The sequence below is a fragment of the Mauremys mutica genome, chromosome 6, assembly GCF_020497125.1.
Source record: "Mauremys mutica isolate MM-2020 ecotype Southern chromosome 6, ASM2049712v1, whole genome shotgun sequence".
In the NCBI taxonomy this organism is placed as follows: Eukaryota; Metazoa; Chordata; order Testudines; family Geoemydidae; genus Mauremys; species Mauremys mutica.
In genome coordinates, this window is record NC_059077.1 from 46,824,580 (window position 1) to 46,851,632 (window position 27,053).

At 46.1% G+C, this 27,053-nt stretch overlaps 1 protein-coding gene and 2 long non-coding RNA genes across 6 annotated transcripts in view; 2 read left to right on the top strand and 1 right to left on the bottom strand.

The window, feature by feature from the left end:
* Window positions 1-22,059, bottom strand: part of FCHO2 (FCH and mu domain containing endocytic adaptor 2) — a 220,784-nt gene extending 198,725 nt beyond the window's left edge. For all 4 annotated transcript variants that reach the window (XM_045020805.1, XM_045020802.1, XM_045020803.1 and 1 more), the window contains exon 1: window positions 21,853-22,059. In XM_045020805.1, coding sequence (XP_044876740.1) covers window positions 21,853-21,879 — 27 coding nt within the window. In that variant the 5' untranslated portion in view covers window positions 21,880-22,059. The remainder of the gene's footprint in view (window positions 1-21,852) is intronic.
* On the top strand, window positions 650-7,955 carry LOC123372596. The gene is made up of 3 exons (XR_006580361.1): window positions 650-747; window positions 6,612-6,731; window positions 7,609-7,955. It is a non-coding gene; the product is annotated as an uncharacterized LOC123372596 (long non-coding RNA).
* Window positions 22,060-22,159: 100 nt separating the features above from the next.
* Window positions 22,160-26,430, top strand: LOC123373360. Its single transcript, XR_006580686.1, has 4 exons — window positions 22,160-22,446; window positions 23,263-23,381; window positions 25,735-25,791; window positions 26,073-26,430. It is a non-coding gene; the product is annotated as an uncharacterized LOC123373360 (long non-coding RNA).
* Window positions 26,431-27,053: the final 623 nt, after the last annotated feature.

The window sequence follows — 27,053 nt, forward strand, 5'->3', positions numbered from 1 at the left end:
TATCTGAGCTGTATTAGCTAATTGGTATCTTCTGAGTTTATGCACTTTGCTTAGAATCTATCAAAAATTCAGATAGCAAACTGCTCCACTCCCTGATAGTAATGTGATAAAGGAATTTGAAAAATATTCTGTTATGATACACAATTTAAATAGGACTTGTTTAAGCCTAAAAAAACCCAACACTCTATGAAACAGGCGAACATACTTATTAAAAAACTACAGATGGAAAAAGTCCTCAGACTTAACAGGATTTTATTTTAATCCATAAAAAGGTTAGGTCTCTAACTTTGAATTCATATTAAATGAAATTTGGATAATTTCCTGTTTTCAAATCATCACTCATTTTAATTGACGTGCCTTTGTACCCACCCTTTTTGAACAAGAAACCATTATAGAAACATTTTAATTAAGACACAAAGTTATAAATGAAACAGCAGCAATCATTTGGAGGTCACATACTACATTATAATGAATTATGGTCCTTATGTTCTTGGTCAATACTCCATTTATTACAAGAACTACAACCCTATAGAGATGGTGCAAGACCCGTCATGCCATCCTAAGTAGTGCCATGACCAGATATTTCCTTCTTTATTAACAATGGAACTGAAATTCTAGAATACTCATTCACATTCTCACACATTAACCCTAGAATGTATTTGAAAATGCAATGCCTACATTACTGGTTATCTGTCAAGTTGTCATTCTTGAACGTTTCAGTGGAATCTACTCTACAGGAGGCTACTGGTAAAACTAAACAACTATGTACTGATTTTGAAAAGCTTTTCAATTTAAAAGGTGAAACCTGCAGAAGCCCACAAGGTGAAGCTGATCCAACAGATCAAATTCAGCATCCATGACCACACTTCCAAACTTTCAGCTCCTTAAGGCATATATGATACACATATGATAGTGCAGTTGTAGCCATGTCAGTGGCAGGATATTAGAGAAACAAAGTGGATGAGGTAATATCTTTTATTGGACCAACTTCTGTTGGTGAGACAGGAAAGCTTTCGAGACACACAGAAGAACTTGTCTCTCTCACCAACAGAGGTTGATTCAATAAAAGGTATTACTTAACTCCTCTTGTCACACCTATGACAGACAGTTCACTACCTTATAAACAAAAAGCCAGCCTTTTGAGAAATGTTAATTATTGTGTGTGCATGCAAAAGGTGAACAAAAAATAGAAACTAGAGCTGTTTCCATATACATGAGAAAAGGAACAACTAATTGTGTTCATATTAAAATTACTCTTCCACATTCACCACAAAACAAGACTAGGAATATTTGCCTCTCTTTGTTGGGGCTCTGGTCAACTCTGAAGAGCTCACTTTTAGTATTAAGTGCAAAACTCTAGAATTAAGTGCAAAGATAAGGTTGTCAGATCAAACAAACATAAAAACAGGTAATTCTAAGATTTACGATTGTCCCGGCACTACTAACTCTGTCATATTCCAAAGCATGTATATTTTAAAGGAATACATTAACTGGATTATGATAAGGTTTACATTTAACAAGTAGAAGAGGAACAGAAAACAATACATCTATAGCAAAAATCTCCTTCCTGGAACAACTTTAACATGAGATTTACTGACTTTTGAATGCTTCTCTTTGGAACTTTAAACTTTGCGGGGAGGGATAGCTCAGTGGCTTGAGCAGTGGCCTGCTAAACCCAGGGTTGTGAGTTCAATCCTTGAGGGGGCCATTTAGGGATCTGGGGCAAAAATCTGTCAGGGATGGTGTGACATTATTGATATAATCTGGGACCATACAGAACATGGCTGCAACCAAGGTCCTGTAGTAGCACCAAATCTTATGTAAAGGGGGTCATATAAGGTGTCTTAGATCAGGTTATGGGTTGCTGGTTATGATTATGCTGTCAGTATGCATGTGTCATTTTGTAGTTGAAGTTATGAATATTGGCTCAATCCTGTCTGCATTTCAAACTTGTGCTATGCTTCTGGATGACACCCCAGACAAGTTGGTGTTAGCTCGGCCTAGCCTGCTTGATGGCCCATTAAGGACCATCAACTACACAATTGACCCATGGAGAGAAGGCAGATACGCCTTGTAACTCAGCAAAGTATGCAGGGACTTGCCCATGTGACTCCAGACTCCATTTTGCTGAAAAGCCTATATAAGCCTGATGCCTCATCTCCATCTTGTCTTCAATCCTGCTTCTTACCTCTGGAGGGACTTTGACAGAAACTAAAGCTCTGAACAAAGGACTGATGACCCACCCCAGCAGGGGATGTACTCCAGAGACTTGATTTGAACCTGCAGTTTATTCCATCACTGCTACAAGCCTGAACTAAGAACTTTGCCATTACTGTACGTAATTGATTCCATTTAGCCAATTCTAGCCCTCATCTCTACCTTTTTCCCCTTTATGAATAAACCTTTAGATTTTAGATTCTAGAGGACTGGCAACAGCGTGATTTGTGGGTAAGATCTAATGTGTATATTGACCTGGGTCTGGGGCTTGATTCTTTGGGATCGAGAGAACCATTTTCTTTTATTGGGGTATTGGTTTTCATAACCATTCATCCCCAGGACGAGTGGGACTGGTGGTGATACTGGGAGACTGGAGAGTCTAAGGAAATTGCTTGTGTGACTTGTGGTTAGCCAGTGGGGTGAAATCAAAGTCCTCTTTGTCTGGCTGGTTTGGTTTGCCTTAGAGGTGGAAAAACCCCAGCCTAGGGCTGTAACTTCCCTGTTTAAGCAATTGGTCCTGAATTGGCACTCTCAGTTGGGTCCCGCCAGAACCGCATCGTCACAGATGGTACTTGGCCCTGCTAGTGAAGGAAGGAGGCTGGACTTGACCTTTAAAGGTCCCTTCCAGTTCTATGAGATAGGTATATATCTCCATATTTAAAAAAAACTGTTCATGCTCATGCCTGTACTTTCAAATATTCAGAACTTATTTTAAAACCAATTCCTCCTCCACAAACTCAGTAAAATATGCTGTTCCTTAAGGTTTATTAATATACCAATGAACTAACTTATTTCATTCACATTGGTGTAAATCAGGTGACTCCACTGAAATCAAGTTGTATTAGTGTAAAGCTGGTATAAGGAGAATCAGGCCTCAAAGTTTTAAAGTAAACCTAAAAGGGTTTTTGGTTTTAATTTGAGACACATTACAAACTCTTCCAATTGGAAGTGTAGGTCCTTCTGGTAGATGATTTCCAAAAAACATCAGAAACAAAGTATATTCTTGAAGATCACCACGGCTACAAGCTCCTTATCCTGTCAGGAGCCAGGCTGTTAAGGAAGGTCTCTTGGGATGGGACAGAGCAGGGTATCCCAATCAGTATGAAGATCTGAGTCCAGATTCTCAGCCTGATGGAACTGGCTTTGGCCACCTACCATGGCATTTAGAACCCTAGCTGACTGGGCCAGTACGGGACTGTTAGGATTAGCAAACCTGTGTTGTTCCTGGGCTCCAAGACAACTACAAGAGCCTACTTCTACAGTGGATATCTTGCTAATGGAGCTTCTTCTCAGTGCTGTACGAAGACAAGTAGCTTTCTATTCCGGAATGTTCACTGGAAGAATTTATTGAAAAAACTCCTAAACCTGCAACCACTCCTATATAAGCAAGGCTTTCTGACCCAGAGGGGATCTAGCATGTCCCTGTTTTATATAAACAGTGGCCCAATAGGACTTCTCAACCACACCACCTTTGGGGATAATAGTCATCTGAAAGCTCTGAATGCATCCAGGACTACCCTCCTGTCCAAAACATTGTGTAATTGTTTTTCCTGAATACACCAAGTCCTTTGATGTGGAGCCTCTGATACACAGGCTCCCTTTCCCTGATACATTTGTGGTTGCTACAGTTTGGACAAGAGAAATATGGAAGTCTATTCCCAAATGCAGATTGAGTTGATTGTCATCTGTTAACTGCATGTGATATAAGAACCCAAATTTCTTGCTTCCACTGGGATCTCAGGGTCAAACGAGGTTGCCTTGTGTAGCGATGTGCCATAGGTTTTAAAAAATTAATTTGCGGCCATCAGTCCCAACATGCATAGCATTGTTCTAGTTGTCATTAGCTGTTTCTTGCATATCAGTTTGGCAGAAAAAGACAGTCATCTTGAAGAACACCTGTTACGGAAAAGGTGTGTTGCTGGTGTCCATTCCACAATAGGCGTGCGTGCTCCCCACGTGCACTGGTGCTGGAAGTTTTTCCCTTAACAATACCCCTAGCAACCTCTGGTGTGGTGCCTCTATGGTGTGATATAAGGGGCACTGTGTGCTCCCCCCACCCTCAGTTCCTTCTTGCCAGACAACTCCAACAGAAGTTGGCGGGATGTGGAATGGACACAAGCAACATATCTTGAAAAACAGTTATGGAAAAGGTAACTGTCTTTTCTTCTTCGAGTGATTGCTCTAGTGCATTCCACAATAGGTGATTCCAAGCTATATCTGTTAGAGGTGGGTAGGAGTTCACAGACACTCAGGACGGAGTACAGCCCTGCCGAACCCAGCATCCTCCCTGGTTTGGGAGACAATCGCATAATGTGAGGTGAATGTGTGTACTGAAGACTATGTGGCATCCCTACAAATGTCCTGAATGGGAACATGGGCTAAAAAGGAAGCCGACGAGGCCTGCGCCCTAGTTGAGTGTGCCTTCATGATCGGAGGCAGGGGGACTCATGCCAGGTCGTAACATGTATGAATACACAAGGCGATCCAGTTGGAGAGCCACTGAGGGGAGATCAGGCGACCTCTCATGTGTTCAGCCGAGGTGATGAACAGCTGCGAGGACTTCCCGAACGGCTTAGTCCGCTCCAGATAAAAGGCCAGAGCCCGTCTCACACAGAGCACCAGCAGGAAGATGTACTGACCCATGTGGTAGGTGGAGACCACCTTGGGGAGGAACGAAGGATGTGGTCAGAGCTGGACCTTATTCTTATGGAACACCCTGTACGGGGGCTCGGAGGTCAGGGCTCTGAGCTCCGAGACTCGTCTAGCTGACTTGATTGCCACCAGAAAGGCTGCCTTCCACATGAGGTGTGACCAGAAGCACATAGCTAGCAGCTCAAATGGGGGACCCATCAACCGGGCCAGCATAAAGTTTAGGCCCCCAGTGGGACCTGACGTATGGGAAGAGACGATCCAATCCCTTAAGGAATTGGCCAGTCATAGCATAGGAGAATACCGTGTGCCTCTGCACTGGCTGGTGGAAGGCTGATATGGCAACCAACTGCACCGTGATGGATGAGGGTGCTAGGCCTTGGGCTCTAAGGTGAAGGAGGTAGTCTAAAACGAGTTGGATAGGAACAGCCACAGGCGAAATGCCCTGATCGGCTGCCTGCTGGGAAAATTGAGACTTCGCCAGGTAGGCCCGGCACGTGGAGGGCCGTCTGCTTTCCAGAAGGATGCGCTGAACCCCTTCTGAACATGTCTTTTCCTCCTGGCCTAACCACTGAACAGCCATGCCGTGAGATGGAGTGCCACTAGGTTGGGGTGGAGGAGATGGCCCTGGTGCTGGGAGAGCAGGTCTGGGTGGGACTGCAATGGCCACGGCAGGGCGACTTCCAGGCTTGTGAGAGTCCCATACTAATGTTGTCTTGGCCAGGCCGGGGCAATCAGAAGGACCCGGGCCCTGTCCGTTTTTATCTTCTCCAAGACCTTGCTGATCAGCGGGATCGGGGGGAAGGCATAGGGAAGGTGGCTCGACCAGGATAGGAGGAAGGCATTGGAGATGGCGCCCACGTCCAACCCATGGAGCAGAAACGGGGACACTGGCAGTTCTGCTGAGTTGCGAATAGGTCCACCTGGGGAGTTCCCCACTCTTGGAAAATCCTGTGCACCACCTCTGGGTGTAGTGACCATTCATGCTGAGAGGAGAAGTCTCGGCTCAGACGATCCGCCCGCGAGTTCCGGGCACCTAGTAAGTGGCGGGCTTGTAGGCAAATGTCATGGGCTATACAGAAGTCCCACAGCCTGAGGGCTTCCTGGCACAGGAGTGGACCCCGCCCCTTGCCTGCTGATGTAAAACATTGAGGCTGTATTGTCCGTGAGAACCTTGACCACTCTGCCCTCTAGGAGTGAGCGGAAGGCCACGCATGCCAGCCAGACCACCCTGAGCTCCTCGACATTTATATGCAGGGCAAGGTCCTGCACGGACCACAGACCTTGGGTCTGAACGTTCCCCACATGGACTCCGCACCCCAGGTCCCACGCGTCAGACATCAGCTCCACCGAGGGGGGCCTGCCCCTGAACAGGACCCTGTGGAGCATGTTCCCTGGGGAGGACCACCATTGCAGGGAGGTTATCACCAGTTCGGGTACAGGGAGGACTTTGTCCATCCTGTCTCTGGACTGGGAAAACCACTGAGGCCAATCAGAGCTGGAGAGGCCTCATCCTGAGCCTGGCGTGGCAAACCACATGTGCACGCCAACATGTGACCGAGGAGCTGGAGGCATGCTCTGGCTGTGGTCACAGGGAACTTTGTGACTGTGTCGATGAGCCCTTTCAGGGTCTCGAATCTGTCCAGTGGGAGGGAGGCCCTGGCCGATGTTGCGTCCAGGACTGCCCTGATAAACTCTATGCGCTGCACTGGGATTAACGTGGACTTGGTGTCGTTTACCAACAGGCCCAGGGTGGCACACGTGGACAGGAGGGGCGCAACGTGATCCCACACCTGAGACGTGGAGCTGCCCTTGACCAGCCAGTTGTTGAGATAGGGGAAGATCTGAACCCCATGACATCTGAGGTAGGCCACCACCACAGACATGCACTTTGTGAATATCCTGGGACTGGCCAAATGGGAGGACCGTAAATTGGTAGTGTTCCTGCCCAACCATGAAATGGAGGAAACGCCTGTGTCCCTCGAATATATGAATGTGGAAGAACGTGTCCTGTAGATCGAGGACAGCGTACCAGTCCCCGGGATACAGGGAGGGGATGATGGAGGCCAGAGAGACCAAGCAAAACTTGAGCTCTACCATGTACTGGTTCAGGCCATGCAGGTCCAAGATGGGCCTGAGCACCCCCCCCTTTGGCCTTCGGGATAAGAAAATAGCGGGAGTAGTACTCATGTCTGAACTATGCTGGTACTACTTCCACCGCTCCTAGGCCAAGGAGCCTCCCCACCTCCTGCTTGAGCAGGGCCTCGTGAGAGGGGTCCCCCAGGAGTGATGGCGATGGAGGGTGTTTGGGCGAGGCAGAGGTAAACTGGAGGGTGTAGCCCTGGGAGATGGTGTTAAGGACCCAACAGTCCGAGGTCAACTGCAACCTCTCTGGGAGAAAAGCACACAACTGGTTGGAGAAGGGAAGCTTTATTGCGGGTGGATCCCTGGTATGAACTGGTAAGTTGCCCCCAGGCGTCCCGTCAAAACTGACCTTTCCCTACTTTTTTGCCCTGGGAAGGCCCAGGCTGGGGGGCAGACAGGGACTGCCTCCACGGGTGTTTTACAGTCCCATCACTTTTTATAAGGGGGCTCATATTTAGAGTGGGTGGCCTGGGTGGGAGCCTGCTGAGGCTTAAACTTGGTCCTGGCCAGAGCCAGGACAAAGAGCCCAAGTGTCTTAAGTGGTGTGCAGAAATCTTTCAAGCCGTGCAATTTCACGCCCCTCTGTTCCGCAAACAGGGCCTTGCCATCGAACGGAAGGTCCTGCAAGGAATTCTGTGCCTCGCTGGATAGCCCCGACAGCAGAAGCCACGAAGCCCTCCTCCTGGACACCATGGAGGCCACAGACCTTGCAGCCGTATCTGTGCCATCCGACGCTGCCTGCAAGGTCGCCCTGGCAGCCGCTGTACCCTCCTCTACCAGAGCCTTGAACTCCTTCTTGTCACGCTACTGGAGGGAGTCCTCAAATTTGGGCAGAGAGCACCACAAACTGAACTCATACCGTCCCAGGAGGGCCTGATGGTTTGCCACCCTTAACTGGAAGCTTGAGGACAAATAAACCTTTCTCCCGAATAAGTCCAGCCTCCTTGAGTCTTTATTTTTCAGAGTAGGGGCTGGTTGGCCCTGCCTCTCCCTGTGGTTGACCAGCTTGACCACCAAGGAGTTAGGGTGGCTGTACAGGTATTTATGCCTCTTGGTGGGCACAAAGTACTTGCGTTCCGCCCTCTTAAAGATGGGGGGGCAACGAAGCCAGGGTTTGGCACAAGGCATTTGAAATTTTTGCCACCCCTTCGTGGCACTCCTGCCTGGTGCCGAGGCTGAGAGGACGCTGAAGAGAGTCTGAGGGTTCCTCCACCTCCTCGGCTTGAAGGCTGAGGCTCGATGCCCCCCTTTTCAAAATTCCTGGTGGGCCTTAGAGTCCTCCTGCGGAACAGGTGGAGGAGGGGCCCTAATTGCTTCATCGGGGAGCAATTAGGGCAATGAGGTACTCTGCGTACCCACTGATACTGGAGGTCCAACCACTTGGTTGCCCTCCGGGCGCTGAACCAGAGATGAACGCCCCATTGACTCCTTTCTGGGAGGCCAGTCTTGCCAAGGGCTCCGGCCACCAAACAAGCCACCACCGGGGGCTGCATCGGGGCCCACAGGGCCCATTGGTACCACGGTGCCAGCCAAGGAGCCCGGTGTCACTGCACTTGCTGTGGCACCAGCGGAACAGGCTGTTCAGACCGACTAGCCTGTCCCATCGACTGAGGACTACGAAGGGAGTTTGGGCTGGCATACAACCGGCCGCTGTCCTGGGATTGGGAGGAGTGGTGATGTCGGGAACGGTGCCGATCATGAGACCGTGATCCTGGAGTGGAGAAGCGGGAGTACCACCAGTAGCAGCTGTTCCGCAATCAGCTCCGACAGGTGGATCTGCGATGGCAAGGTGCCAGCGATCGACGCCCAGGACTGCGGAAGGGGTGGCGCGGCGGGGTCCTGGAGCGAGACGAAGAACGGGAACAGCGTCGATGCCCGTATCTCGATGGGCTACGGTATCCTCTCGGAGATGAGGACCTTCAGTGCCGTCTGTCCCGGTCTCGACGGGGCCCACTCCCCTCATGAGGTCTACGGTCCCTTGAGGCAGAGCAGTGCCTGGAACCCCTGCCAGGCGGAACCCAACCAAACAACCTGGTGGGGGATGATGGAGACCAGCATGGACTGCGCACGGGGCAGTTGTTGAGTGGTGAACCACATCGGGAACATTCCCTACACCGTGAACGGTACCGAGTAGGTGGAGATCCAAGTGGTGGCTTGTCTCTGGACCGGGGAGCCAACGGCGGTGGTGCCCCTGGTATCGGAAGAGACGGCACCGGGACATTCGGGGAGATCAGCGCCAAGTGGGCCAGGCTGTTCTGCTCAACCTGAGTCAAAGGTCTGGAGGCTGACACGGATAAAGAACTGCCCAATATGGGTCTAGTCTCTCCCCTGGTCTTGCTCCGGTGTCTCGGCGGAGAAGACCTCTTCTTAGCCTTTTTGGTGTGCCCCGCGGACGGGGAGCGGTGCCGACTGGTGGAAGGCACCAAAGGATTGCCACGTACCGACACTGCGGTACTTGGTGCTGACTCGGAGCAGCGCACCAGAGCTGGGGTCAACGCCGACTACATTAAAATGCCTCGAAGCCGAATGTCTCTTTCCTTCTTGGTCCAAGGCTTGACGGATCTGCAAATCTTGCAGCGATCACTGAGATGGGTTTCCCCCAGACTGCGTAAACAGTCCATGTGTGGATCACTCACTGGCATCAGCCGCCTGCAAGTGTCGCACAACTTAAAGCCTGGGGCACGGGGCATGGCCCAACACAGGTACGCTAAACTAAACTAACACTAATCTAAACTACTTGAACTACAGTTACTACTAACTATGAATGAACAAGAGTTCAAGAGGAAAGCTGCACAAGCTGGAGCAGAGCAGTTCCGATGCACCTTCACTGGCGGCAAGAAGGAACTGAGGGGTCGGGAGAGCGCGCCACACCCCTTACACCGTGCCATAGAGGCACCATTCCAGGGGTGCGAGCACACACACCTATTGAATGGACATGAGCAATCACTTGAAGAAAAATGTCTTTGATCCTATCCTGGGACAGGAAGGTTTTGCATTGAGATCAGTGTTTAGTAGGGCTCATATATTCTCCAATTGTGCGCTGAGGAAAAGTTGGCCCTTTAAGTAGTTTACTATGAACTTTAGTGATTTCAATACACCAGTGTGACAAACTGACCTTATGACATATTTCAGTGGTGTCTTTGATCAGCTAATTGTCCAAAAAAGGGACACACTCAGCTTGCATACATAGGCCATGACTGCTACCAAGTATTTTGTAAAAACATGTAGAGTGGACCAGATCCCAAAAGGCAAAACAAACTAGTAGTGCTGTTTCCTTATTACAAATAGAAAATATTTTCCAACCACTGTAAGTATCTCTACATGGATGTAAGGAACTGCAGCTCTAGGTACATGTATGTACACATCTACAGGTCTAGAGCATATAATGAGTACTCTTCTAGAAGAGGCAGAGATACACTTGCTCCCTGAGCAATCATCTTTGACTTTTTCATGGATCAGTTACGGATTCAGGATGAGTCAATACCCTCATCTTTTGTTCATCAGGAAGTATCTGGAAGAAACCGATTGTCATGCTGTCTGGAGTGGCTCTGCACTGTGAGTGCCTATCTCAGGGCAGACTTTCAGAAAACAATGGCAGACACCCCAAACTGGTGGTATGTTCTATAATTAGATTTCACCAAGCCAGTAACAAATGTGAACTCATGGATCATTATACCAGTCTTGCCATGGAGTCACAGACAGCCCCCTTAGCCTCTCCAGTCTACCCTGACACCCAAACAACCTTGTGATAAAAGGATATTAAAACCAAAAAACACACATCAGTTTTCTCCCAGTCCCAATAGACCAGTCACTCACCCCAGATCAACTGGTACTCCAGACCTTATACCAAAGGCAACGCTGGCAGCCAATTCTATAGTAAACTAAGTATAGGTTATTAGCTAAGGGGAAAAAAAAAAGAAAGTTATTGAGAGGTTAAAGCAGGTAAAATAGAACAACCGGTAAATCAGAGTTTGCAACTCCAAATGGTGGCAGTGATGTAATAGACTGCCAGTTTCCTAAAAGTCTTTCAGGGCTCCCCAGAATAACTATGGGGATCTGCATCCTCTTGTTCAGTTATTCTGCCCTTTTAGAATCCAAACAGTCCAGAGATATAAATATGAATTCAAAGACAGATCCTCTATCTTCTTCTCACAGAAAACAAACTGACAGTCTCTTTAACCATGTGGCATTTTCTTTTGCTTATACTGAGTCCTTGACCTCAAATATCTCACACAATGATCAGTTGCTTTGAAAGCAGCATTTTCTAAGTCCTTAAGTCCTTCATTAGCATTTCACAAGATTTCTTTGGTGGGTAATTTAGTTACAGGGTTTTACACAAATGTAAATGTTTGCTGCTATATTATAACAGGAATTGGTAAGTGAGAACAATGCAAGTAATGGCCCATTAGTTTTCAGGACGTTTAAACATCTAAATATACACTTATACACAGGGCCGGCTCTAGGTTTTTTCCCACCCCAAGTAAAAAAAAAAACAAAAAACAAAAAACTCTGAGAGCGCAACTGCTGAAGCAAAAACAAACAAACAAAAAACAAAACAAAAAACCCACACACCTAAACCAACCGGAATGCCGCCAAAGCACGTGCTTGGTTTGTTGGTGCCTATAGCCAGTCCTGCTTATACATTCAGCACTTACTTTGATCTATCCTAATAGCAAGTAAATCAGCCTGAATATACTCTTAAATCTAACACTCACTTTTGATCTATACTAACAAACAAGTGAACTGGCCTAAGACCATGATCCAATCTGGTTTGCCAGCATCACAACGCTATCTTCTTATCCACTGACATTATTTGATGGCTCTTTGTCTAGAGCAACTGGATTTCCTGCAGCACCAAGTCTTAACACCAAGGAATAGGAATGGGGAAAAGGGTGTAATCTGAAAAGTTTTCAAAACAAAACAAAAAATCCAACCCTTGATCTTGTAGCCTCAAAACAAACACTCAGGACACACATGACCAAGGGCCATAGAATAAAAGATCTGGCAGAGTAATGGTTAGTGGCAAACCAGCAAAACTTTTTGAAGCCTTTCAAAAACCCTTTGGACTTTGCTTATTAAAAGAGAATGTAGGACCCTTCAGCTTGTGGTGGCCTTGAGGCTAAACACCCAGTGCATGGTGTTGCTGATCTCTATTAAAAGCAGTCACTGAAAGCTGGCTTTACTAACAGACTCTCTGTTCGCCCTTGAAGAAAAGGCTATACAGGTGAGAGGCCGGCTTACGACAATACAGTGCAATCTCAGCCTTCAAGTACTCTCCAGCATAAGAAGTTTTCAAGCTTCTTCCAGGCCTTCAGGGGAACTCAAATGCCTGCAGCATCCCTGGGATCACACCATTGCTGTCATCACACCCACCTCAGAGATCTCATGTACCTGAAGTCGGTTCAAGCACCAAAAATCAAAGGGTTGATGTGCCAAGTAACCTTAAGGCTACCCAACAACAAATGAGGCACCAAAGCACTACAGCAAAGGCCTCAAATGTAGAAATCTGAACTAAGTTGACCGGAAGGCAGGTTGAAAAGGATACCTGATGAGTGTCATTGGAGCATGGAAGAGAGCTAGAGTAACAGCCCAGGTGGCACTAGAGCCCCCAGGGGAATTGCTGCACTGACCAAAGTAACTGACTACAATGTCTAGAGATCAGCCGTTATACTCTGCAAGGGTTGGTGAGAGATGGCCAGCAGGGGGCTCAGTTCATACTCTTGCTACTATTGCCCACAACTACTATTAGTTATTATTATTAGAAAGAATCCATTCAGTATGGTATCTTTAGAAATAAAAGATTAGTTTAGAAACATTAACCAAGTTGGTAATGATTTAACTGCTATAATACTGTCCAGCAATGTATACAAATTCTTCTGATCTGAAGAAAGTAGTGAACTTGTAAAACACTCTTGACACAAACAGACCAAAAATAATTTAAAATATTGTCCCGCTGTTGAAATAGATTCAACAGGCCTGGAACTTTGCAACCCTATACAAATCTATGCAACAATATTCTGATAAGGCATATGAGTTTGCATATTGCTGATTTTTTTTGTGGACTGTTAAATATTTCAATTTACATTGTCATTCTGGTTAAGGAAATCAGGACAAAGATGCTGAAACATCTCCCTCATCTACTTTATCCTTGTCCACTTAATCTTGTCTACAGTTGAAAACTCACGAAATGTTTACTATTTCAGGTCCATCAGGGTTAGTAAAATTATGATTCCTAACATAAGCAGGCCAACAGTGTTTTAAGTACCATGACAGACACTGCTTAAAACAAAACTAGCAGTTTATCTACACAAGGCTCCCAATGTATCTAACACTGATGGAGTTAAACATGCCTAAGAAACCTAGTGTAGACAAGCTTTTATTCAAAATCTTAGTAGCAACAGATAAATACGTGCCTTTTACCCAATTGTTTATAAAGAAAATTAACAAAACAGTCTGAGGAGATTGGAACATGGATGAGAACTGGCTGAATCTCTATTTGGATGCAGTGAAATTATGGTAGTCAGCACGGGTGGGTGCTCGCGCCCCCTCCACCCCGGCCCTGTCCTGACCCCACCCTTTCCCGGCCTCCATGCCAACCCCTTTCCCAAAGTCCTCACCCCAACTCCACCCTGTCTCTTCCCCAAGCGCGCCGCGTTCCCCTTCCTCCCCCCCTCCCTCTCAGCCACACGAAACAGCTGTTTCGTGACGCAAGCGCAGGGGGAAAAAATGGCAGGCAGCGCGCTCAGGGAAGGAGGCAGAGGTGGAGGTGAGCTGGGTGGAGAGCTGCTGGTGGGTGCTGAACAGCCACCAATTTTTCCCCATGGGTGCTCCAGCCCCGGAGGACCCACAAAGTCAGCGCCTATGAGTCAACCGGGGGAAGCAACCTGTGTTCCTTGTAAACTGCATGCTTGGGCAGCCATGCAGCAGAGATTTAAGTGCCGCCCAGCTGATAGCAGATCACACACAGCCCACAGCATGTGTTTAGGTGCCCTTCTCCCCACATGGCTCCATCCTGCAACTGCTCCCGGGACCCTCCTGCTGGCTGTGCTGAGCGGAGGGGGGGAGGGGGGGAGCTGATTTCAGAGTGTCCCCCTCCCCTTTGCCCCCCATCTCCACAGAGCAGGGGAGAGGGGACAGCCTGGCTCAGGAGGACTTGGAGCTGCCATGGTCTGAATAGTGAGGTGTCTGAATGCCTTTCTTAAAGAGATAGTGCACTGTTTCTCAGATTTCCCCAGCAGCCAGCTCACACTCTCTCTCTCTCTCTCTCTCTCTCTCACACACACACACTCTGTGTCACACTCACCTCCCAACACATACTTGTATTGTTGTTACCTTTGGTACTTCTTGCAATGCACATATATTCTCTGTAATTTTATTCTTTCAAAGTGTTATTTTAGTGTTTTGACTAGTCTATACATTTCATAATTTTTATTTCTCTTAATACTCAAAGAATTAAATTAAAGCTGAGTTCTAAAACGCCTAACCTGTCCTGGCTGGAGTAATTATTCCTATGGTAACTTTTTAAAAATATATATTATATCTAGGTTTTTTGTTTCTACTGGTGGCACACATAGGCACATACCTCGGTGCATGTAACAAAATTTATTCCACCACATGGATGGAAAAAATTAGAGGGAACATTGGAAGCAACCATAAGATATAGTGAGGAAGATTTCTTCACCTTTAATTCAGGGTGTGTGTTTGCTCTTTGTGACTTGTTTGCAATTTGGGGGCTGTGTTGGATCAGATTTCTCAGCTGCTGTGAAACTATTCTAATAGCAGCAATGTCCAGGAACTTGGTATGCAACAATGAATGTTTCTCTCACTCTGGTGATTCAGCCAGTACTTTTTCCTTGTGCTTCATGAAATAATCTACCCTTGGAACAGCTGGCAGATGGCTAAATGTTTGCAGTAGTTAGCTACCTTAGAAGTCTTAGGCTGAAGGGTCTTAGAAATTACATTAGATGTCATTGCAGTAGATGAAAAGATTAACGGCCTAATCCTACAAGAATTCTCATTAGTTCCAATGCACGCTCTGTATGCAAAAGAGTTGTAGCACCTGAACATGAGCAAGTCTGGGATAGATACATGGATATAAAATGAATCACCAATGATTTCCAAACTGATTAATTGCAATGTACCTATATTTCCTACAGTTTTAACTGGATAACATGCTCTTCACCCCTTTTCCTGAACAGCTGGACAGGACTGCTGTACATACTTATAATAGCTGCCACATTCCACAGGTGATTTCATTGCAATGGTGTATGTGACATGATGCCTGTATTTGCAGAAAGTTTTGAGAACCCCTGAAAAAGGATATCCTGCTATATTTATATTTAAAATGATAGTTATCAATGGCTGCCAGTCAAGCATATTGTCTCTACAGTGCCATTGAAAATTCTGACCCCAAATTCCCTCTTCCATTTCCAAGAATCCTAAGAAGGACTCCACTCCCAGCATCAACTTCCCTGACGCCATGATTAGCTTCAACAATGGAACCCAACAGATGACCATACAGAAGAAACTCATAGATCACCACACTTACATTCACAGATCCAGTAACCACCCCAAATACAACCAGGCATACAGATACCACAGAATATATTCTGAAAAGAAAACCCAGGATATACATCTTAACATACTTAAGAAAGTCTTCACCAAATAAGGACACTCCAGAGAAACAGATCACATCATGGAATGAAAGACACTCCAGAGAAGTAGATCACATCATGGAATGGGCCACTGTAGTGGGGCAGTTGCCCCACTTTGGCAGATAAAGAATTAATAGCAGCCCTTGGAGTGGCTGTGCACCTTAGACAGAGCAGCACTGGGCAGGCTCAGGGGAGCAGAGGGAAATCTCCAGCCAGATACCTGCCAGGGTGAGGCCCCTGAAAGAAAGGGCCGAGAAGGTGCAAGGGCCAAACGGAGCGTGAGCAGTAGAGGGAAGAGGAGGAGGGCAGGACATAGCTGACGCCAGAAGATCCCTTAGCCAGTACCCGGGGTAGTGGGTGGGCCTGGGTCCCCCTGTCCCCCTAACACTGCACCTGGCCCTAGAGGAGCATGGCCCGATACAGACTTTGGCTTGCCCCTGAGGCAAGGGGCTAGATTCTGGGAATGCAGTTGACCACAAGGGCAGCTGCAGACTGAGGACTGCTGAAACCCCCGGAAGGGGAGAGAACCAAGTGGGGCACAGCTGGAGGGCTGTGTCCAGAAGAGGACGCCACAAACCAGGGAGCAACGTGGGTCCCAGACAAACAGCAGGGCAGACAACGGATGAGACACTACCTGCAGAGGGTGCTCCACAGCTGGACAGAGCTAATTCCCGGAGCAACCAGCAGGAAGCGCCGTGGTGGTGAGTTGGCAACCTGTACAGTTACAGCCACCCAAATATCCCAGGGGAACCTGCTTCAATACAGGGTGGGAAGCACCAGTCACACAGTTCTAGTTGTCACATACCTCCCCACACTGGAAAATATAAGGAGTATCCATTAAGCAATTACAACCTATACCCAATAGGGACCACATCCTGAGAGAAATCTTTCCCCAACCCCCTCTTCTAGCCTTCAAACAATGCCCCCACCTCACCAAGCTCATCATCACAAACAAGCTCCCCATAGATGAGGGCACACCAACTCAAAGCAGCACCGGACCCTGCCATAACAGATGCAAAACCTGCAAACACATCTCTAATGCCATGATGATCAATAGGCTCCATAACACACTTTTCAAGATCCATGGGTACTACACATGCCTATCACAACATTGGGTATACCTCATCCAGTGCGCTAAATGACCTAACAACAACTATTTGGGTGAAACAAGGCAATCACCATGCTCCCAAATGAATTTATTCAGAAAAGACAAAAATACCCATGGGGAAACACTTTTCACAAAATGATCACTCCACATCTGACCTCTCAATCCTCATCCTCAAAGGAAACCTGCGGAACGCCTTCAAAAGACAAGCCCAGGAGCTTAAATTCATAACTTTGCTAGACACTAAAAAATCATGAACTCAGTAAAAACATTGTTGTAATGAGCCATAAATCCAATCTGGAATCTAACAACACTCCTTTGTCCACAATTGCAGAGGTGTTAACTGCCCACTTCACGTTGAATGGTCTCTTACAACATGTCATAACTCCTTATGCTTAGTAATCTGTTCCATCTTGAAGTTAGCTGTGATACTCTGAGTACCTTTCCCAGACTTCAAGAAGATCTCTATATAAGCTCAAAAGCTTGTCTGTTTCACCAACAGAAGTTGGTCCAATAAAAGATTATTTCACCCACCTTGTCTCCGTACAAATGAGGAAGGGGAGTGAGGGCTGTACATCTGCGGAAAAATACACTCAAAGAACAAGTAATATTTCTTTCACCTTTGAGAAATTTCTCAGCAACACTGAAGAAATAAGAAAAATGCTTAAGCAGTCAAGTCCTCGCACCCCCCCCCCCCCCCGATAACCTCATCGACTTCCCCTTCAGGGGGCATGCCCGACAATTTAAAAACCAGTGGTTTGGTTCAAGTGTTCTCCAACTTTAAATTTTGAGTCAACATCTCAAAAAGAGATCCTCTTATGGCCCATGATCCCTTCCTAACATCTCTGTCTCTGCTAGTCTGCACTTGAAATATTTTATTCTGCAGTTGACAGTCTGAGAACCACAATTCTACTCAAATTAATACCACATGGAATATGTACCAGTTATCTAAGTACTGAATAACACTTATTCACTGAATATATTCTTTTTTCTTCCTCAGCTCCTGAACATCAGCTACTCAGTACCTAGCTTCTTCATAAAACATTTTAATAAGTTTGGATGAGTTTTCAATGGGCCTCTTCTAGAAAAGTAGCAAGACAACAATGCAGTCATTATTAGAGTAAGGGAGCAATTGTTACTCTACTGCATCAGTATCAAAACACATTGACAAACTACAATTTCTTTTTTTCCTTTTTTTTTTTTTTTACAATAGGAATACTTTTCATAAACTTTTTATTTCACTGATATCTCTGCTTTAAGCCAGCATACATTGTATATAACATCAGGTACTCATTGTTCTGTGACAACATCCTAATTAGGAGTGTTGAGAATATTCAGTCAAGTGATCTGAATGCTTGGAACACTACCTCATAACAATGAATTAAAAAATCATTTATAATCTGCACTACTTGTCTTGTATTTTTACCCTACAACAACAGAAAAAAAAACTGTATTAAACTTATATTAAAGCAATATATCTTTTTTTCTGTTACTGTACTGTATTTTAAAATATTCCCATAGAATACAGACACTAAAGAAAAAGATATACCTACTTTTTACTACTCTCAAAAAAGCCTGGCCTCTGTTCAAATACCATTAAAAGTGGCAACATTTAGAAACCTATTATTTAAAAAGTTTCTTAATTTTCGCCAGTGAAAAGAAAACAATACTTTTAAATACATTTGTTTTGTTTACATCAGTACATTACTGAATACTTTTCTCAAAAAAGTCCTTAAAAGTAGCAGCTTAATGTACTGGAGACAGAATTACATAAATAGGGTGTTTGCATGTGTCACTGCCCTCTTTCTGAATGGAATCAGACCAGACCATCAGGTTTCTGATGTCTTCCCTAATGACTACCAAGAGGATAAGCATTCAAGCCAGTGGAGGCCCATGTAAGGCACAAGATCCATGGTTTAGTTTCCCATGTGGCATACGTGCAGTTTCAACTGGAGACTGGTGTACATTCCAACACTAAATAGATATGGATTCATTACAAAACCATGTTTTCATTTTCTACCCCAAGCATTCCTTTCTCTGAAAGTCTCATCCTTTCCTTCTAAAAGAATCCTGAACTGTACATTTTGAGACTTTTTTCCAGATTTCAACTCCACTTTGGGTTCACATCAAACCATGTCTATCATTTGTAATCACAGTACTATGAACATCTAATTCACAACTTTGTGGATTGAATTTGGATACCTCTGCTACATAAAAAAACATTTATTCTAAAATCTTGGAACATACTCCGGTTCGGCAAGGGCACACAACAAATGAGTTTCAAAAACTGTAATCACTTAAAATAGTTACTGAAGAATGTAGTCTAAATTTATTTCCCCTTCATGGCCAGCCTCCTTACTCTAGAATAATAAATGAAGAATTTAAAAAAAGAGAGTAACTGAATGTTATGTAATAAATATATCTAGCTCTTATATAGTGCATTTCATCAGTCAATCTCAAAGTGCTTTCCAAAATTATCCTTGTTTTACACATGGGGAAACAAGAAGGTGAAGTCACTTCCCAATGTCACCCAGCAAGCCAGTGGCCAAGTGGGGAATAGAAGAACTCAATTCTCAGTCTACTTCAGTGTTCTATCCATTAGGTCTGTAAAGGTAAAGGATGTTTAAATTATACCTTTGTTGGATATATGTTGTACATCTAAGTGCACTGGATTATTCCCCCCCTTATTGTCTGAATTGTAAATGCTCAACATTTTTACACATTTTAATACATTTGGAATTGTAGGGTCTATATTCTGTCCTATCTGAAATGTGGAAAGAATGATATTGAACAACGAACTGATCTGAAATGTTGATGGGGACAGACTAAGCTTTAAAAACATTAAAAATGCACTAAGCTACATTTCATTTGACTATACTAGACAATAATATACCTGCGGTTTGAGATTTTATAGATACTTTTCACGTCAGAAAATATTGCATATGTTTCATTCAAAATTAAATAGACATTATCGACTTCTTTGTTTTTTAACTAAGTAACTAAGACTTCTCTCCTGTCTCAGTGTGCACACACACCTGCTGTGCCTCATCCTTAATGCTATAGCTACTAGGGTACACTCTCTTAGAGGACCTGGGGAAGAATGTGCATGTGAACTCCTCCCCCATAGCAATGCATGAGTGATACTGACTTGCCAATGAGACAAAGCACAACTGGACATTTAAACAGTTAAAGGCACTATACATAAATTGAGAAAAGTGCACAAAGTAAATAAAAAGGAAAAATATCTAATCTCAGTTACAATAATTTTGTGCTTCTTGGTTAACAGTAGGAACTAAATTTTCAGATGGATATATGTGATTTTATTTTTCTATCTGTTGTTAAAGTAACACCAAAAGGTTACAAGTTTGTTTCTACTGTTAACCAACTGACACCAGACACTACCAAGCATCCTTTTAAATGCTATTTACAAAGCTAAAGAAAGTTTTCATATGGTAGTTAAACATGCATTCCCCTCCAATGCTGTAGTACTGTTCAGAATTTTTACACTGGATGTAACATGCAGTTTTAAGAAATTTGTTGAATTTAAGACTGCAAACAAAACATGTATGCAGTTATTCCTTAAAATTTCCACTACATTTATAAAATTAGTTTACTGTAAATAAGGAGAACTATTATTCATATTTACAAAGCAGACAATACCGAAAGCAACACTTTCCCTTGTGATGTTATCCTTGCTCCATTTTTAGCAAATACGTACTTTGAAACTATCATGGCTCATTTGTAAACCTTTGTATTATAAAAACATTAAGGCAAAGACATCAGAGCTCTAAGGCCCCACAAGATTATAGATACACCTATAGGCTTTACATTTAAAAGGGCCATATTTCTACAAAAACAGAGCCCTTCAAGTTACACATAACATTTTAATGATAAACACGCTAAACCTTAAAATTTAAATTTGAATTAAGACCTTTCAATGCAGAAGGTTAGTTTAAAAATTCTACACACAATCTTAAGATAATTACAAAACATTGAAAACTTTTCTGAGGAAAGGATTAATCCAGTTAAAACAAATCAAAATTCTCTACAATGCACATGTATCCATTATTCACAGTTCTGTAAGTAACTCGAATCAGGAAATTAAGACTACCAATTTCTCAAAACATTTAGTTTATTTCTCTCCATTTAGATATTTCTAAAATTTAAAAAACGTCACTGTAGTAGTATAGAGACAATGAAGTAAATTAGTTAAAACTACAGGATAATTTAAATGAATAATTCTGGAAGGTATTAAAAAACTAGGATTCAATACAAGCTATAAATTCCTGATGTTACTCTGCATCGCTCCCACTATGTTGGCAGAAAAACATATTTCACAGGGAGGGCATGATTTCGGAAGCACAGTTTGTGTTTGCTAATAACAGTACAAGTGCAGTACGCTGGAATAGGTGCTATTTACCGGGGCAGTTTTATTGTATGAAAAGTTAAATGAATAACCTGTAACTCTGAAGTAGAGTTTTAATAAACATCAGAGAGATTAGAAACGAATTAGACCTAGTCGGAGTTCCCTTCCAGAGCATCCCTCGAGATAAATGGTCGGTAATGCCACAGAAGTCACCATGTCTGGAATATGCCCAGCCAGTGCTTTGCAGGACCGTGAATCGGCGCATATCCAACGGCAGCGCACAGCGAGCTGCGCCCGCTTCTACCCACAGCAGCCTGCCCCTAGCCTCGGCACGAGCCAGGGAGCCGGCTCCCCAGAGCTGCAACAGGGTGGGACACTCGGCAAAGGGGCTCCCCAGCCTCGGCTGCGCCCCGTGCCAGAAGGGACCGGGTCACGGCTCCGTGTGCGTCCCGGACACCCCTGTCCTGTTCCGTCCGCAGCAGGGAGCGAGGCGGGGAGGCCCCAGGACTGCCGGCAGCGGGAGAGGCCGGGGATACGGCGCGCGAGCGAGGGGAATCCGACCGACCCTCATCTCCTCCCGCACCAAGGCCCAAACCCAACCCCCGGGGTAGCGTCGGAGCCAGAGCGGCTTGCCCCGGTGGGGACTGGGCTATGTCCGGCAGCTGGCAGAGCGGGAGCGAGCCGCGGCCCGAGCGGACACAACCAACAGCTCCTACCCAGAAACTCTCCACGAAAGACGCCATGACCGCGCCGCCGCCTCAGCGCTGGATGAGCCTGGCCCCGACGGCCTCAGCCACCAAGACCCAACGGAGGAAACAGCCACCGCCGCCGTCCGCCACAGAGCGCCGCCCTTCCCGTTACTGTGCGGCAGCCACTCTGCAGCCCAAACGGCCCTGCCGCGCACGCGCCAGCCAGCCACCGCCACCTCCCCCAGGGCGCCGGCGTCTCTCTGCACCTCTCGCCCCGCCCCCGGCCAAGGTTGTGCGCAGGCGTAGAGAGCGGGCGGCGCTCGGGTCTGAGAGGGGCCCGGCCGGGGGAGAGCGCGGGATCCGCGCTGCCCCAGGCGGCAGCAGGAGGCATAGACCCTGCGCTTCGCTCTTTGCCACTGCTAATGTATGTGGGGAACTAACCTAGTAAAGGAGGGAGGCGGCTCTGTAAAGGAAAAACTTTCGCACGCAACCAACAAACCCTTTAGGCAGGTTCGATGGAAGGTGGTAATATTTTAAGTCTACCTTAGTAAACCATTTCTAAAAACAGGAAAAAAAATTCAACTACACTCCTTTCTTCAGTCAGTCAGTCAAGAAGCAAAGGTGAGGAGGGAGAGGAAGGTTACAGTTCCGAGAGGGTGGTCTGCCAGTGGCCATGTTGATCAGACAACCTCAGCTGAGGCCTATCACTTAGGAAGCACTATGGAGAAGATAAAAAAAATCCCCCCAGAAGGGAACAAGTTCTAAATGTACAGGCTGCTGTGCACAAGAGAAAAGGCAAGGTCAAAGGAGTGCACATTTTGCATTTGGAGCAAATGGAGGTTAGATTAGGTTTCTGATATTCCTTAGTTCCTGTAGTTGTTCATTCCAGTCTTGGACCAACCCCCGAGACTGATCCCTCTCCTACACAGACAAACTTTACCCTGAGTTCTACTGTTCCAAAACGAATGGACTTGACTGAAGTTTTCATGGCAGAAGTTTAGGCAATCTTTTAGAAATCCTAAATCCAGACAACAAACACTATAAAGACTTAACATCCTCTGAGAAGCCAGTGTAAAGATCAGAGGACAGGTTTGATATGTGTGTAGTATCCCACAGGACTAATAGAGACTGCTGAAGCAGGTCTTCTCAGCAAAAGGTCCTTGACCTCTGATAGCTTCATGCCCACATGAGGATTCCAGCACTATAGTCCAGAGGAGATGTGACAAAGGCAGGTATAACTAAGGCCAGCTCATCATCTGTCAGGCTGGGAGTTTCCAATCCAACCAGACAAGGCAAATAGCATTACTTGTGGATTTTGCTATGTGAGAACTTGGAGTTGATGGCAGTAGTATGGTCTTATCTCCACTTAGTCTTCATCCCATCTGTGTCATCTGCATAGTGCTGACACTTGCATACATGTCTTACTTGTTCACCTAGTGGCTGCATATAGATGTTGAACAGGACCAGAGAATTTATCCTTGCCTGATTCCAAAAGTGAGAAATTTAGTAGTGGAGGTGCAGTTTCCCATCACTACTCGTTGAGTGTACCCCTCCAGGTAAGGACTCAAACCATTTTAGCACATTACCTTGTACCGCTGCCACCTCTCTCAAATGGAACTGCTGTCTCTCATGGTCAACAGCGTCAAATACTACAGATAGGCCCAGGACGACGAGAATGGACATCTGGCCACTATCCACTGACAGCAGCACATCATATATCAGAACCTAAAGTGGATTCTATCTAGGGTGAGCAGACAACAAATGTGAAAAATCAGGATGGGGGGGGGGGGGTAACGGGAGCCTATATAAGAAAAAGACCCAAAAATCATGACTGTCTCTATAAAATCAGGACATCTGGTCACCCTAGTTCCAGCCCACATCCCAGCCTAAATCCAGATTGTGCTGGGTTCTAGGATATTAGCTTCAATTAAATGAATTGTAGTTATCCATTGACTAGCTTTTCTATGAGTTTGCTCCAGAACAGTAGAACAGATACCGTATTTTTCCATGTATAAGACTATACTTTTTCCTAAAATCCTTAGACTAAAAATTGAGGGTAGTCTTATACACGGAAGTAAGCCCCCTGTTCCCTGCCTTCTGACCCCCCCAACCCCTATCCACCCCCCCACCCCTGAACTCCCCTGCCCTCTCTCCAACACCCCCTCCCTGCCCCCTTACCGCGCTGCCTGCACGTGGCTGGATCCGGCAAAGCGGGACCGGGCGGCCGTGGATGGGGACACGGAGCCGGGCAGCCAAAGAAGCGGGGACGGGTAAGCGGGGCCGGGCGGCCAGGGAAGCGGGGCCGGGCGGCCGGCAAAGCGGGACGGGGAAGCGGGGCCAGGCGGCAGGCGAAGCAGGACCGGGTAAGCGGAGCCGGGCGGGCGGCGAAGCGGGGCCGGGGAAGCGGGGCCGGGCGGGCGGCCGGGGAAGCAGGGAAGCGGGGCCGGGCGGGCGGCGAAGCGGGGAGCTGGGCGGCTGGGGAGCCGGGTGGCTGGGGACGCGGTGGGTCGGGGACGCGGGGAGCCGGGCGGCGGGGGATGCGGGGAGCCGGGCAGCTGGGAAGCCGGGCGGCCGGGCAGCTGGGAAGCCGGGCGGCCGGGGAACTGCGCGGCCGGGGCCGCGGGGCGCCGGGCGGCTGGGGAGCCGGGCGGCGCCGGGCGGCTGGGGACACGGTGGGTCGGGGACGTGGGGAGCCGGGGCCGGGGGGGCCGGCGGCTGGGGACGCAGGGCTGGGCGGCTGGTGAGCGGGTGGCTGGGGACGCGGGGTCGGGGACGCGGGGAGCCGGGCGGCCGGGGACGCGGGGCCGGGGAGGGATGCGGCAGGAGCCGGGCAGGGCCGCCGCCGGAGACCAGCCGGGGCGCATGGCCCTCCTCGGCCCCTCTACCCCTACCTCGGCGTTCTCTTCCTGTGCCTGAGCGGCAAAGTCGGGGGGGGGGGGACAGCTGAAGCGCGGCTGGAGCGGCAAAAACAAAACAAAACAAAACAAAACAAAACAAAAAACCTGAATTTGGGGTTAGAAAAGTTGGGGGCATCTTATACAAGGAAAAATACGGTACATCCAAGGTGGATTTCTTCAGTAGTGGTCAAATTATTGTATGTTTGAAGGAGGAAAGGAAGATTAATTCACTAAATGAAGTGTTGGCACTTTCAATCAGAAATTGTTCAAGACTCTTTCATTAGCCAGTGAGGGCATGGGTCAGACTCCCAGTTGGGAGACTTGGGTTGAGATTCTTTTAGGGTATCCCAGTAGCCCTTGAGGAATTAATGTACTGAACTCTGGAACATATATGGGGATCCATGAAATTGGAGAAGCCTTCGTTAATATACAGGAACTTTCTGGCGAAGTAGGATAATAGTTCTTTCACATTATTTGGGTTCTGTTTTGTACTGCAGGCACTTAGGATTGATGACACTGTTTATCACGCTGGATAGCTCAATAGGGCCGGATTTGGCAGCTTCAAGGGAGGCCAATAGGAAAGTTTACTTGGCCTATTACACAGCCTCAGTATAGGCTTGAAGAAATGCTTTGTTTCAACTTTAATTTTCTGCCATCAATAGTGGAGTTTCCAGCCCACTCTCTATCCGGGGCAGAGTCTGGAGATAAATGTGAGAAGGGAGGGATAGGCAGAAACAAAAGTAAAACTGTTTGAGCAGCATATTCCAGAAGTCTTGAGGTCGTTCTGAGTGTAGCCTTCATTGATCTGAGATCTACCATACCATTCTCTCACTAGAAAGGAAAACCTATAATAGCAGCAGTCTGTAAAATACACACAGTTTGGGAATATTTTAATGAAGTGCCTCTACAGTGGGTAAGACAGGCATGTGTGCAAAATGCAAACAATGCAACAAAGAAATGCAAGGCCTGGTTGCCCAAATGAAACATCATCATAAGATGTGTTCCTTCTCAGGAGGAAGCTGTGTTGAAGATGATGAAAGGAATATGTCTGAACATGCAGGATCTTCAGGTTGGTAAACTTTTTTATTTCATACTTCTTTCTTAAGGACTGCCTGTCTTCCTTCTGGAAGATTCTTGAATTCTCATGTTTGAGCAAAATATATAGTTGTTACTCTATGGTACTATCATTTTAGATGCAGTTGTGATAAATAAAATAGCTGAAATAGGCAGATCTTCCTCTTACAATTTCATCTTTAAAGTAGTACTGAGTGTCTGTGAATGCAATGAGTAATACTAAATGAGCAGTATGGTAATCATAATTAAATAAATGCATTGACTTATTTTGTTTAGGAGAATCCATCCTCAACATACAGGATTCTGAAGACTATCCACCTTCAAGATCACCATCATTTTCTATAGTTTCAGAGTTATCTGCCACTGATAATGTTTCAGACACAACATGTATATCACATAGCCACAGTATATCACCTGTAGCAAAAAGAAAGACAAAAATCTCCATCATCCAGAAACAACCATAGATAAGTTTGTGATAAGAACCAGCAGACTCCAAAAAGAGGTAATTGATGAAAAAACTGCCCGGTTTGTTTATGCAACAAACTCTCCTTTCCGCACAATTGAGAACCCACACGTCATTAACATGGCTCAGTGATTAAGACCAGGATACAGTCCACCTAGCAGAGCAGATGTAGCAGGCAAATTGCTGGATAAAAGCATAAAAATAATTAATAATAATTGGAGATATACCTATCTCCTAGAATTGGAAGGGACCTTGAAAGGTCATCGAGTCCAGCCCCCTGCATTCACTAGCAGGACCAATTTTTGCCCCAGATCCCTAAGTGGCCCCCTCAAGGATTGAACTCACAACCTTGGGTTTAGCAGGCCAATGCTCAACCCACTGAGCTATCCTTCCCCACCTTTCATATGAAAGAGAAATTGACCAGTGTGCAAAAGGTCTAGAGGGTAAAATTGTTAACCTGAGTCTTGATGGGTGGAGCAACATCCACAATGATCCTGTTGTATGTGCTTGTGTGACAACAAAAGAAGGGAATGTTTTCCTTACAGAAACAATTGATACATCAGGAAATGCACACACAGCAGAATACTTACGAGAAGTAGCAGTAAAAGCTGTAACAAACCGTGAAAAAAATTTCAAATGCCTAGTATGCAGCTTGGTCACAGACAATGCTGCAAATGTATCCAAGATAGGAAGAAATTATTTAGAAGAGAATCCCAAGGTAATAGCATATGTTTGCAGTGCTCATTTGATGCACCTCCTAGCCAAAGATTTTAGCCTTTATTTCTGGAACACTG